At 46.6% G+C, this 13,274-nt stretch overlaps 1 protein-coding gene across 1 annotated transcript in view; it reads right to left on the bottom strand.

Annotated features, from left to right (window-relative positions):
• Vwf (von Willebrand factor) overlaps positions 1 to 13,274 on the bottom strand; it is a 138,896-nt gene that overhangs the window by 32,929 nt on the left and 92,693 nt on the right. The window contains 7 exon segments of the mRNA XM_051155405.1: positions 720 to 940; positions 6,658 to 6,835; positions 8,842 to 8,885; positions 9,705 to 9,860; positions 10,952 to 11,095; positions 11,378 to 11,518; positions 11,610 to 11,726. Coding sequence (XP_051011362.1) covers positions 720 to 940; positions 6,658 to 6,835; positions 8,842 to 8,885; positions 9,705 to 9,860; positions 10,952 to 11,095; positions 11,378 to 11,518; positions 11,610 to 11,726 — 1,001 coding nt within the window.

The raw sequence follows: 13,274 nt of genomic DNA, 5'->3' as shown, positions 1-13,274 counted from the left end.
TACTCACATTCGGCAGCAAACGCGATTTTGTTGTACACATTTTGGAAGGCTTTTTATCACTCTGATTTTAAGATTTCTTTGGCTATGAGCTCCTCTTTTGATGTATGACTAACTCTGATTTCTCAGCAATTAGCGCTCATACGCAGGAATTCTTACCAAGTGAGAAAATCTAGTCTACAAGTTGTTTTCACACGATGAAATATTTATGATTTCTAAATGAACGAGTAAAGAAGTTGGTATAATATAACCTTTTGTAAGCATTTAATCAAACATTTATTTATAGGAGCTTGGCAGTCTCCTCTCGAAATTTTGAAGCCATACGTTTTTTGTCGAGGCCCTAAATATTTTCAAAGGCCCTGATTTAGGCACTAAATATTTCCGTTTGGAAAACTCCCAGGCCTTGAACACTGGGCTCATAATGCCTAGTGTGTGTCCATGGCCCTGTTGCCAACCCAGTTCCTTATCAATGCCAGAAACTGAGACGAAATTCATAACTTGCTATGTAAAACTGATCTGCTCTCCCAAATCTGGACCCAGAGCAACATGAAATCACGCCAAAGACTGGGGAGATGGCGAGGAACCCCACCGGAGGAGGACGTGCCCTGTTAGCCAAGAGAAAGGCTGACTCCCAGGCGGCGGCGGCAGCTAAAGCAAGCTCTCCATGGCTTTCCTGAAGCTCTCCTCTGCCCTGCCATGGATCCCACTGAGAACCTTCTCACCTCCATGTCACTGTGCAGCTCGACAGAGAGGCCATCATGCTTAACCTCGATGGACTTCATGCAGCTTTGCACTGCCCCAGGGCTGCAGGCCCTGTTGTGGAGGATCACCTCCAGGTCTTGCTCCTTGATTTGAAAGAGGACGTAAGAGCAGCTGCCCGTTAGCTTGAAGTGCTGCCCATCAAAGGTGACTATGTGCCGAGTGGAACTGCCCGTGCACACACCTGAGTGGGGAAAGCAAATGTAGATGGATCGCATCCAGCCCCATCACACAGGAAAGTGAGCCAGCCACTCTTGGGAGGGGTGAGGGCCGGCCTGGGGAAACACAGTGAAGCCTCAAGGGTTGAAAGCATGAGTTGCTGAGAAAGTTACTCATGACCTCACTGTAAAGAAAATTCACTTAAAGGCACATGTGTCCCCTTCAGCTAACAGTACCAAGTGGCCCTGAGTAATGACGTACCCCATAAGAGATTACACAAGAGAAATATTTCCTGGCCCAAAATAAACAGTCGGGTCTCAGAGTTCACCCAGGAACCCACATTCAGTCATATAATCAGCAAATTCTCCTATGATCACAGCATGCTGCACTAATCATTGTGCACCCACATAAGGTGACTGGGGAACAAATGCCCACTTTGACTGTCCCAGTGCCCCTGATTGGAAAGTGAGTCTCGGACCTGAGTAAAGTTGGAGATGAATTTCCTACACAGACCATGACTCATTTGTAGAAGTGAATGAAAAAATAAAAAGGAAAAGGAAATAAGGAGAAAACTCAATGAGACGATCCCACCTGTATCCCTTACTCATAACTAGGCCTGGGGCACTGCTGCTTTCCTGGGTGATTATCAACACAGCGTGCAGCTGGCAGGGATGGCTGCCACCATTTCTCAGAGCTGGGCAGCCTCTATGGCTTTCAGTCAAACTCCCCGGGTCCTTGAACACGCGTTACTTCCCAAATAACAGACTGAATGCCACTGTCCTGCTGGTGAGCTAGTGGGGTTTGAGTGCATGTACCCCCAAAGGCTTGGCTGCCAGCTGGTGGCATTGCTGGAAAGCATTAGCACTTGAAGGGATGTTGCTGGGTAGAAGGGAGCTAGGATATTGGCGGTATGCCCTTGAAGGGAACACAGCAGCCTCTTCCTTGGTCTGAGCCATAAGGTGAGCAGCCCCCTCCTGTCACATGTTCCTGTCAGAACATGGCACCTCACCATAGTTCCTAAATAAACGGAGCCAGGTAACCATAGATAAAAACCCCAAAACTGTGACTGAAAATAAACCTTTCTTCTTTTTAACTTTGTAGTATCAGGCATTTTGTTATAGCCATGGGAAAGCAGATAGTATAATCCCTGCTATTTTCACTGTTATTTGTGTCATGCCAAGCAAACAGCCCCAGTAACCAATGACAACATATTATCAAATCACAAGGCAAAGGCTGTTGTTCATCAGAGTGGCTCTGTCCATCATCACACCAACTGTGGACATGCTCAGAATCGGATTTCAGTTTTGCCATTTGCTTACTTAAGACCCTGGATAAAACTATTAGTCTTCAGTGAGCCTCTCCCATCTTTGCTCTTGCACATGGGATTGCATTCACTGCCTTTGGGGATTGTCACAGGAATTGGTTGCAGTCTAGACTAAACGCCAGCCTGATAGTGCATGACAGGCATGCTCCAGTTTGGTAAACAGATGTGTAAATCTTAGGACTAAGCCAATGCTTAGTCAGCACCTTTCAGGCATGACATCTCGGTGTGATGGGCACAGAGAATCATAGGCACTCCCATTCTCAGAATACCAGTTTCTCTTTCAACAAACCATCACAGTGCACTCCAGTTTACTGGCCAGGTTTTTCTTGATTGCTTTTTGGCTTTCTTGCCTTCTTTGTTTCTTTCTTCTTCAGGTGTGTATGGGTGGGTACTCTACCTGCATGCAAGCCTGTGCACCACTGTGTGTCTGGTGTGTCTGTGGAGGCCAGGAGGCATTACATTGTCTGGAGTTATAGACAGTCGTAAGCCGCCACGTGTGGGCTGGGAATCAAACCTGGATCCTCTGGAAGAACACTAAGTGCTTTTAACCAGTGAGCCATCTCTCCAGCCCCTACTACTGGTTGTAATAAGCCATGTACATTAACAAACTCCAATGTTCAAGTCACAGGAAACATTAAAGTAACACAATGAAAGGGTGAGAATTTGAGACTTCCATAATAAAACATTGTCGCAGGACTATATAAAATATTTCCAAAATTACACCACTCATAAATGTATTCGAGAATCCATTTTGTCCCGCCTCTCTCCTTCTATCTCACTGTCACTCTACATAGCAGAGAACCATCTAAAACCAAGCACTACATTGAAGTATTAGTCTTGCCGAGAATGATGGATACACATTACAGAAGTCAACTGACAGATGCGAAAACTGAAGGGGACTCTGGGAGCTGGAGGAAGAACTCAGAGGTGCTGTGCTTGCCTAGCACGTGTGAGGCCCCAGGTTCCCAGCACCAAAATCAAGAAAAGGAAATGGGAAGATATTTGGCCATGGGAAGCGACACATAAAAAGGAGCAAAGAGGGAAACTGGGGACCGGGAAAGACATTTTAAAGAGAGCTAAAACACCAGGAGACATAAAACTCTGCACATATACAAGGGAAATTGCTTCTCCACACTGGTCTCAGTGAATACGGAACCTCCTAAAACCCTGAACCACACAATGAGGAAACTGACGTGAGGCTGAAAGAACATCTTTAAAAATCAGGAAGTGAGAATCACTGGAGAGTCTACTCAAAAAAGCAGTCCCGGGGGAAAACTGTACGACACAATATACAGTAATGTAAATATGTTCAAAACTTTACAGAAATAAAAAACAAAACTACCTTGAATGAGAACTTTAAAACCCAAGAGAAGAAACAAGGCCAGAGATGACCCAAGTTCCACCCCCAGGGTCTGCACAGTGCAGGGAGAGAACAGAGCTTCTCTAAGCTGCCTTCTGGCTTCCACATGTGTGCCATGGCGTGTACACTCACACACACAAAATAAAAATAAAATAAAAAAATAAGCAGAACATACAAGAAATGCACAAAATGAGAATAGGTTTTGAAAAGGTTCACTGGGCTCAGGAAAAAGGAAGATGGGAGAAACACCTAAAACCAAGTCAGAAAATGAAGGTCCCAGGGGAGATTAGACCAAAATGAAAATGGAGTGAGAAACCCTGAACAAGACAAGCAGACAGTGGGAGAGTGAGGGTGAGTGTATGGAGGAAGCAAGGAAACCAAAGAGGAAGTGCGGACAGCATGGAAACGGAATCCTTTAAAAGGTATTGGAAAAGAACTGACATTTAAAGACTGAGTCTGACTCCTGAGAAGATTCTGGAATGCACGGGGTGTTGAAAGCATGTGACAAATGTCTAGCACTTTTTGTCCAGATCTGTTGGCCCTGAGCAAAGCTGAGTTTAAAAAAAAAAAAAAAAAAAAAAAGATATGAGCAAAACAAATCAACTTCAAAGATCAAGAAAAAGCCCTCAGGCACCAGGTAAAAGTATCAAATAGTTCATCAAGTGAAAAAAAAAAAGTTAAAAAAAAAACAGTTCATCACAGACTTCTTAAAACAATACACAAAGTCACGCAACCCCTAAGCAACATTTTCCAGAAAGAATGCCTAAGTGAATCAAGAACAGAAGCTGTGGGGAGTAGCATCCATGGTGGGCAGGCCGCAGGAGAGTTACAAACTGACTTCCTCAAGTAACGAATGATTAAGTGGGGGGAGGGGAGGGAGGAGGGGTGGAACATCAAAGGCCCGTACATGTGTGTGAAAAATGCCACAGTAAAATCCACCGATATGGACTATCACCCTACTAAACATATGCAATAAAAACAAAACGAATAAACAACATAAGCACAGGAGGTCAGGCGGAGACGACCAGTGTAACTTAGGAAAAGCCAAGTCTCATTCTGAGACTAAATACAGAAAGGGCTGCATGTAAATACTTCAGTTGGTGGGCTTGCTTTTCATACGGATTCTGGAGCAACGTCACGTGTATTCTAGAATTGGGCAAACATAACGCGGACCATGAGACCCAAGTTTTTTGCTGTCTGAGAAAGGGAAGAGTGAAAACACGCCAAAGGGACTAAAGTCAAACTGAACAGACACCCAAGGGCCACACTTGGGACCAATGAGGCTGGAGAAGAGCTGACACAAGTCAACTGGTCACTCAAAGCAGAGAAAAGTAAGACTCCACAGCATGCTTGTATTAGCACAAATAGTTGATTTGACTAATTAATGAGGGGGTGGGAAAGTTCTTTCTTTGGATAGAATTCTAACTAACATATATGGTAAGGATGATAGGAACTGAAATCCCTCCTTACTGGGCAAACGGCACAGAAAAACCATCAGTCAACAGTCACCAGTGGCTGGATGATAGAGCTGCAGGACAGACGCGCATTTCTGGAGTCTTTTATGTTCAATGAATATATACCAATAAGGCAGGTGGATCTCTGTGAGTTCAAGGCCAGCCTGGTCTACAGAAAGAGTCCAGGAAAAACCGAGAGAGAGAGAGAGAGAGAGAGAGAGAGAGAGAGAGAGAGAGAGAGAGAGAGAGAGTTCCAAAAGAGCTTTCAATTTAAAAGCACTTAATACCCCCAATCTAGCTTTGTCACTTGCTGCCTTTCACTCCTGAGTATGAAAGGAAGGGTGTTATAGCTGGACCAAGAGCACCTAGATGGCAGCATCTTTGTTGTACATCTCCTGAGAGGGACAAATGGGAGGGCCACGCCCAGAAGCATGACCCTCAGGAGGCAGGAGGTAAGCTTGTGTCCCAGTCAGCCACAGGGAATTCAGGATCATTGTCTGACTCTCGCCTGGGGGAATCTTCTGGACACTCGCTGATGTTTAAAGAATCACTCACTCTGTCCCGGTGCTGGGATAAGGGTGCACTTATTTTGGGGACTGGATAGGAGCTGAAAAGGGTAGCCTGGGGTTGTAGTCAAAGTGGTCCTTCCTAAGGAAACTTCTGCCAAAGAGGAGTGTGGGTCTCTGAAGGAGAGTGAGTCAAGGCAAACTGAGTGCAAAGGCACCAGAGGCTTCCTGTGGAGAAGTAGCAGCTGGCCAGGGCTGGGGACAGAAGCCCAAGGTAGGACTTCAGGAAAAACTCAAAGAGCTTATGCACAGATCCATCCACATCCTTCTTGGTGCTCCCAGCTATAAGAGAAGTGGTCCACACTCCTTTTCCCAAAGGCTGGTAATAGAAGCTGTGTCTGGGCAGGTGCTTAAACTCAAATCAAGTTCAAAGTTTCAATTCTTGCACAGCCATCTTACTATCAACTAAGACTTTCTGATGACCAACGTGACCATAGAATCCTTTATGAATAAAAAGAAATAGCATGAACTCTGGGCTGATTTTCATCTAAGCCATAAGGGAAATGTATCCCATTAAATGTGTTCCCAAGGAAGCATGAGATGTGAAACACAGTTATCCCACAATTATGTTTCTACTGCTGAGAACAAATCACTACAAAGGCCATTTTTCCCAATAGTGAGGCAGAGAACTGCTCCTCCAAGATGAGCATTGATCACAGGTTTACAGGGCATGAGCCTGTGTCCAGCTCTTATACCAAGCTACCTGATAGTATACCATTGCATGCAGACCCATACAACTATAGGTGTGACTTGAGGGAAGGGCTCCAAGGGTGCCTCGAGCACACTGCTACACTTCTGACATCCCAGTGATGTACATCCTTAAGGAGTGACTTGAAAGCTGATTGCAAACCTCAGAAAAGCAATGCTTCCTGTGGAAAGTGTCTCCCAAAGAGGGAAGGCGTGTGTGGCAGGACACTACATGTATGTCATGGGGTGGGATAGGTACTTCCTTCTATCTGCTTCTACACTGGTTGTCTACCGAGCAAACTGAAAGCTTGATCCCCTACACAAAATAGACTGGGGAACTGAAGGACTCACAAGGGCAGGTCCAGCGGCAGCCACAGGTCTCCTCCACCCGAATAGGGGACTGGCTGTTGGAACATGAAGGCTGGGGTCCATGGTCACAGTTAACTCGGTGACTCTGCAGCAAGGTCTGGCCATTTGGCAAGCAGGTCACTGTGTGGCACTGATCTGGCAAGGTCCAGACATCCCCAGGCTACAGAAGGAGAAAACAGATTTAAGGACAAGGATAAGGCTCACCAAGTCCACACACCATGTCATTACCTGCCTCTCAGCACAGGTTAGAGCTAGATAGCAGCCTTGCATCAAGGAGGCTCTATACAAGGCAGGAAACATAGCACAAGATTTACAGAGGGACCCTCAAAACAGGCTAATAATTGCAGGAGAATGAGTCTAAGGCCAGAGTAAATCAGTAAATAAGAACAAGAGTGCGGGCTGAAGAGATGGGTCTTCCAAAGGTCCTGAGTTCAGTTCCCAGCAACCACATGGTGGCTCACAACCATCTATAATGAGATCTGGTGCCCTCTTCTGACATGCAGGTGAAACACTGTATACATAACAAGTAACTAAATAAATCTTTAAAAAGAAAGAAAGAAAAGTGGCACAAGAGTGCCACAAGGATGTGGGAAAGGGGGGACACTCCTCCATTGCTGGTGGGATGGCAAACTTGTACAACCACTTTGGAAATCAACCTGGTGCTTTCTCAGAAAATTGGAATTAGTGCTACCTCAAGACCCAGCTATACCACTTCTGTGTATATACCCAAAAGACGCTCCACCATACCACAAGGACATTTGCTCAACTATGTTCATAGCAGCTGTATTTGTAATAGCCTAGATGTCCCTCAACCAAAGAATGGGTAAAGAAAGTATGGTACATTTATACTGTGGAATACTATTCAGCTATTAAAAACAAGGAAATCATGAGATTTGTGGGCAAATGGTTGGAACTAGAAAGGATCATCCTGAGTAAGGTAACCCAGACCCAGGAAGACACACGTGGTATGTAGTCACGTATAAGCAGATGCTAGACATATTTTACAGGATAACTATAACTACGATTCACAGATCCAAAGAAGCTAAGTGACAAAGTGGGCCCAAGGGAGGCCATCCTTGTATCTCGTTCAGATGGGGAGATAGAATAGAGAGAAGACGTGGATGAAAAGAGGGAACTGGGTAGGAGAGGGTGTGGGGAGGGAACAAGGGGATCAGATATGGGGATTGTGGGGAGGGGAGAGGAGGGGAGAGGGCTTGGAGACAAAAGGAAAACTAAGGGCAAGGGCATCTTTGAGACCTGTGAAGGGGGAGGCTCCAGGGAAGATATGGGGATGACTAGCTGAACCTCCTAGCAGTGAAGGACATGGAGACTGAGGAGGCTACCTTCTAGTGGTGAGAGGGGAACACTAATCCACCTATAAAACCTTCAACCCAAAATTTATCCTGCCTACAAGAGGTACAGCGATAAAGACAGAGCAGAGACTGAGGGAATGTCCAACCAAGGCCTGGCCCACCCCATGGGAGAGAGCCAACCCCTGACACTGTTAACAGTACTCTGCTATGTTTACAGAGAGGAGCCTAGCATAACCGTTCTCCGAGAGGCCCCACCCAGCAGCAGCTGGTCGAGTCAGACGCTGAGACTCACAGCCAAGGATTAGGCAGAGCTCGGCAAGTCCTGTGGAACAGTTGGATAGAAGGACCCAGAGGAGACAAGAAGGCCACAAGAAGGCCAACGGGGTCAACTAATGTAAGCCCATGGGGAGGCTTACAGAGACAGAAGCACCAACCAAAGAGCATGCATGGACTGGATCTAGGCCCCCTACACATAGGTAACCAATGGGCAGCTTGATCTTCATGTGGATCCCCTAGAAACACGAGTAGGGGCTCTCTATGACATGGACTCTGTTGCCTGCTTTTCAATCACTTCCCTATAATAGGGCTGCCTTGTCAGTGGATGAAGATGAGCTCAGTCCTGATCCAATTTGATGTGCTGGGGTGGGTTGGAGGGGCTCCCCTTTTCTGAGGAGAATGGGAGGGGGAAGAGGAGGGAGAGGGTGTGAGGTTTGGAGGGTGGGACTGGAAGGAGAAGGAGGAAAGGGGCTACAATTGGGATGTAAAGTAAATATATAAAAAATTTTTTTAAAAGGAACAAGAGCCCCAACATGTATTTCCACCCTTTCTTCCGAGTCCACAGGAAGGGACTTACCCTCTTCTCATTGCCATCTTCGTCCACACAAACTCCAGAAAACCCTGAAACAGACACAAAAACACTCTCGTCACCAACCCACCAATAATTCTGAACCATTCTCAACACCCGCTAGTCAACACAACTCTAAGAGTAATGTGAGTGGGTTTCACACTGGGGATATGAGGACACAAGGAGGTGACCGTCCTGTGGTCTTTCAGTGACAATAGTATCACATGACAATAGCCTTCACTTAGCTCCTCTCCTGACTGCCGGAAGTGGGTGTGGGGGTATGAAGCAAGATCCATAAAACTCGAAAGAGGTCTGCTGAAAGTTTGCTGCCAAGTTACCTGCATCTACCGGGTAAGCTCCGTAACTCTGTAGAAGGGTTAAATTTTAAACTAATATGTTAATATGTAAAGCCAGGCCAGAGAACAAAACATGTCTCTAACCTAAAATCAACCTAGCCTGTGGCCCTTCAATATTGAATTTGATGATGTATTTCTAATGCCCTTCATACAAGACCTTCACCTGTAGGACGCTGGGGTTCCTTGCTTATGTCTCCCAATTCTTCCATCCAAAATCCCTCAGCACAAACAAGCCAGGACTTCCTCTACTTAAAAAGCTTGGAGAGCTCTGACAGAAGCAGGACTGTGCACAGGACACTCTCCAGAGCCCCTGGAGGTGGCAGTCTACACCTTCCAGAAACAGAAATGTGAAAGTCCTGGTCCATGTGACAATCTCCATTCAAGACTAAATGTTATACATAGGCACCCTTGAGTCTTTGGATTGGCATGTTTGCCTTTATTGGGTTTCTGGTTTGGTGGTGGTCAGGGTGGTGGTGGTTGTTTTGGAATTGAAAAAGAATGTATCGGAAGACTCACCAGAGCACAGTTTGTGGAAGAAAGAATTGTCCAGGTGGGGTGGGTCCTCAAGTTGCTGGAGCTTTATGACATTGGAGTTGGCCCCAGGGCCTGCCAAGACTCTCAGCTGGGCTTCATCATACTGGTCCCCAACCCCAATGGGGAACACTGCCACTCCTAAAGTAGCCAAGCAACAAGAAAGGGTGTATGGTCATGTGAACACAACACACACACACACACTACATCTGGCACCTGTACAAAGCCACATGCAGTCCAGGCTGGCCACACAAGCCTGTGAGGGGGAGATGACCAAGTGGGCGGCAGGCGCTAATGAGCTACTGCTGTGTGTCAGGCACTATTCTAAGCAAGGGGTTTGCATCAGCGAACCAAGCATTGAGTCCCTGTCTCCTGTCCTTGTCGCTAACACTGGTGGGACAGAGACAGCAAACACACGGCATAGTAAGTGTCTGGCATTTTCTGATGTAGACAGATGCTTAGAAGAAACTATGAGATGGGAAAGATGGAAAATGTACAGAGTGGGAAAGATCGTTTCATAGAGAAAGAACTAAAATAAGGATGGAGGAGCCCAGAATACGGCTGGGGAAGAAATGTCCCCACGCAGTGAACGCAGCGAGGTCACAGCCCAGAACGGAAACAGGAGAAGAGAGTACATGCATGAGAAGAAGTGAATCCTGGAATATGCAAACCTCATCAGCCACGGCCGCGGAGGGACGGCAGGAGCTCCTCAGCTGCTGTGTTGAGGGCACGTGCAGGGAGCTGGGGGTTCAAGTCAGAAAGCTATCGAGGTGTCTCGGGTAGGCGATGGAGGGGTTTGCATGCGGAAGTGTGAGTCTAAAGACTGTTTTGAAGATGCAGCTATTTGCTTGAGTTGCATGTGAGAGAGAAAAGGAGGACTCGGAGGGGCTGAGAAGGGGATGTTGAGGTGAAACAGGGGTTGGGGTGGATGACAAACTGTCTGTTAGATCAGGGCTAAGCTGAGGTGGGAAGTTGGAGCAGGAGACAGGAATTTTGAGGTCAGTGGTCCATTAAATATTTTTAGACCCCATGAAACTGAATGGGATCACTCAAGGAGATGAGTGTGATGAGAGACTAGGAACCTAGCTCAGCGGTAGAGTGCTTGCCTAATGCGGGTATGACCCAGGGTTCAGTGGCCCAGCACTGCATGACAAAAAGAGAGGAAGGAAACCCCACCCACACACCCCTGCAGCATCTTAACAGGAACACGGGATTGTGCACTGGACACTTACGGTTGGATCTGGCAGCATCCGCTGCTGCATCCACCGAATCCAACGAGGTGTCTGTGATAAGGATGACCACTGCTTTGGAGGCACCGGGCCTAGCTCCGTGGACTTGTGAAGTGACATAGCGCACAGCAAAGGCCAAAGCGTCCCCTGAGGAGAAAGAACGGTTGGAGTCAGGACAGGGTGTTCTAAACCATCCGAGCATTGGGTTTAAGACTGATCCTTGGCGCCTTCAAGAGATGAGCAGCTATGACTCAGAGCAACACTCGGTGGGATTGAGAAGAGACCCAAAGATCCATCTAGATCTTCGATATTCAAAAGAGGAGACTCAGGACAAGGAGGAAAGTTACTGGCTAAGATCACTCAGTCACTTAAGCCAAGAATCAGGATGAGACCACGGGTCCTACATCCAGTTTGTGACTCCAGCCTTACCAATCTGGCTGGGGCCGCCCTCTCGCTGCATGAGGTCCACCAAACTCAGTAGATGGGTTTTCTCCTGGGCCACATTCCAAGGTACATCAATGGTATTGATGCTTCCGTATTGCATCACAGACACCTGAGTGAGGTGGGGCCCTAACAGGAAAAGCAAAAGGGAAACAGTTAGAATCAAGTGGACCCCAGGGAGAGCTACTCCCTCACCTGCAGTTTCACCTGCATCACTCACCAATGTTGGCCTTCGAAATGAAAGCCTTGGCAAAACTCTTCATCTTCTCAAAGGAAGACTCTGGGAAAGTAGAGGAGCCATCCAGGAGGAGGACCACATCCAGGGGTTGGCTGCAGTCTGCAAAGAGGGACAAGAAGGTGAGTACACAGTGCTAAAGAAGAGAGAGAGAGAGAGAGAGAGAGAGAGAGAGAGAGAGAGAGAGAGAGAGAGAGAGAAGCCAGTGCCTTTTCAGGGCGCCACTGAGCACACAACACCTCCAAGTAGAGGGACATTTACCAGTGAGATCAGATCCCAGGGATGGCACAGGTAGAAGGACAGACAGACACTGAAAAGACTCCAGCTCTACCCACAGGCAGTTCAAATGCCTGCAAGAGGCTGCAGTCACTCAGTAAGAGGGAAAGTAGCTGAGGCTGTTTGGGGGAAGTAAGGAGGCCAGGAAAAAAAAATGCCATTATAAGACCCATGATTTTGAGCACTAACTAAACAATTAATAAGAGAAAGAAAGAAAGAAAATAGACTTCTATGTTCTTGGGTCTAAAACTGAATGAAATAGGGGGAAAGAGACAGAGCAGCACATAACTGGAAAAGACACTAATGACCATCAACCACCAAAGCAATTATGCAAATGCGGCATCTGTACATGGGAGAGAAGAAGTTGTGTCATTCACAGAAAAGTAGACAGGCCTGGAGATTGTTGTGCTAAGTGAAATAACTCACAAATGTCCCATCTTTTCTCATATGCTGAATCTAAGAGTCTATACTCAAATTAGAGAGAGAGAGAGAGAGAGAGAGAGAGAGAGAGAGAGAGAGAGAGAGATGAAAGCAGAAAGGAAGCTATTGGAAGGAGGGAAGGAAAGAAGGAAGGAAGGGAGGGAGGGAGGGAGGGAGGAAGGGAGGAAGGAAGGAAGGAAGGAAGGACATAGAAGGATAGCCGAGCAAGGTAACCAATATGAACAAAGTACTATAATGCCTATGCACAAAAATATAATGAAACCCATCTTATGGGCTACCTAAAAATCATCTATTTTAAAAGTAAGAAAGCAGGCTTGTGTGCTCTTAGGTCTCTAGGGTGGGGAGAGGTCCTCTGTGTCATGCCAGGCCCAAAGGACAGGTACTCAGGTTTGAGCTGGTCACCACTGCAATCACAGAACACTTGCTAGTGGTAAATCAAACCGTCCAGCTACTTTCCTTATTAGCAGAAAAATCAAAGTAACACTAGCAAGTCTATAATGCGGGCTATCAACAAAGAAAAGCAAACGCTGGATGCAGGGATTGGGGGCAGGAAAAGCACCTGGTTCTTCTACCATGATGACACCAGCTTGTCGGCATAGCTGCTCAGGAGCGCTGTGAGTTATAAGGCCTGCTTGGACTTCAGAGTCAGTTTAAGGTCAGTCTGGGCAACTTAGTAAGATCCTGTCTCAAAGGAAAAGAGGACTGGGTGGCCCAGTGATAGAGCACTGGCCTAGCTTGGAGGAAGCCATAGGCTCAATCCTTAGTCTGTCTCACAATAGAAACAAACAAAGAAATTAGTTACTGATTTTACACCAGTACAGGTTAAAAAGGCAACATTTTAATCCTAATACTCAAAAAGCAGAGGCAGGAGGATCTCTTTGAATTTGAGGCATGCTTGGTCTACACAGAGAGTTCAAAGCCAACCAGGGTCAC

The sequence above is a fragment of the Acomys russatus genome, chromosome 13, assembly GCF_903995435.1.
Source record: "Acomys russatus chromosome 13, mAcoRus1.1, whole genome shotgun sequence".
NCBI lineage: Eukaryota > Metazoa > Chordata > Mammalia > Rodentia > Muridae > Acomys > Acomys russatus.
This window is presented reverse-complemented; position numbering and strand designations above follow the sequence as displayed.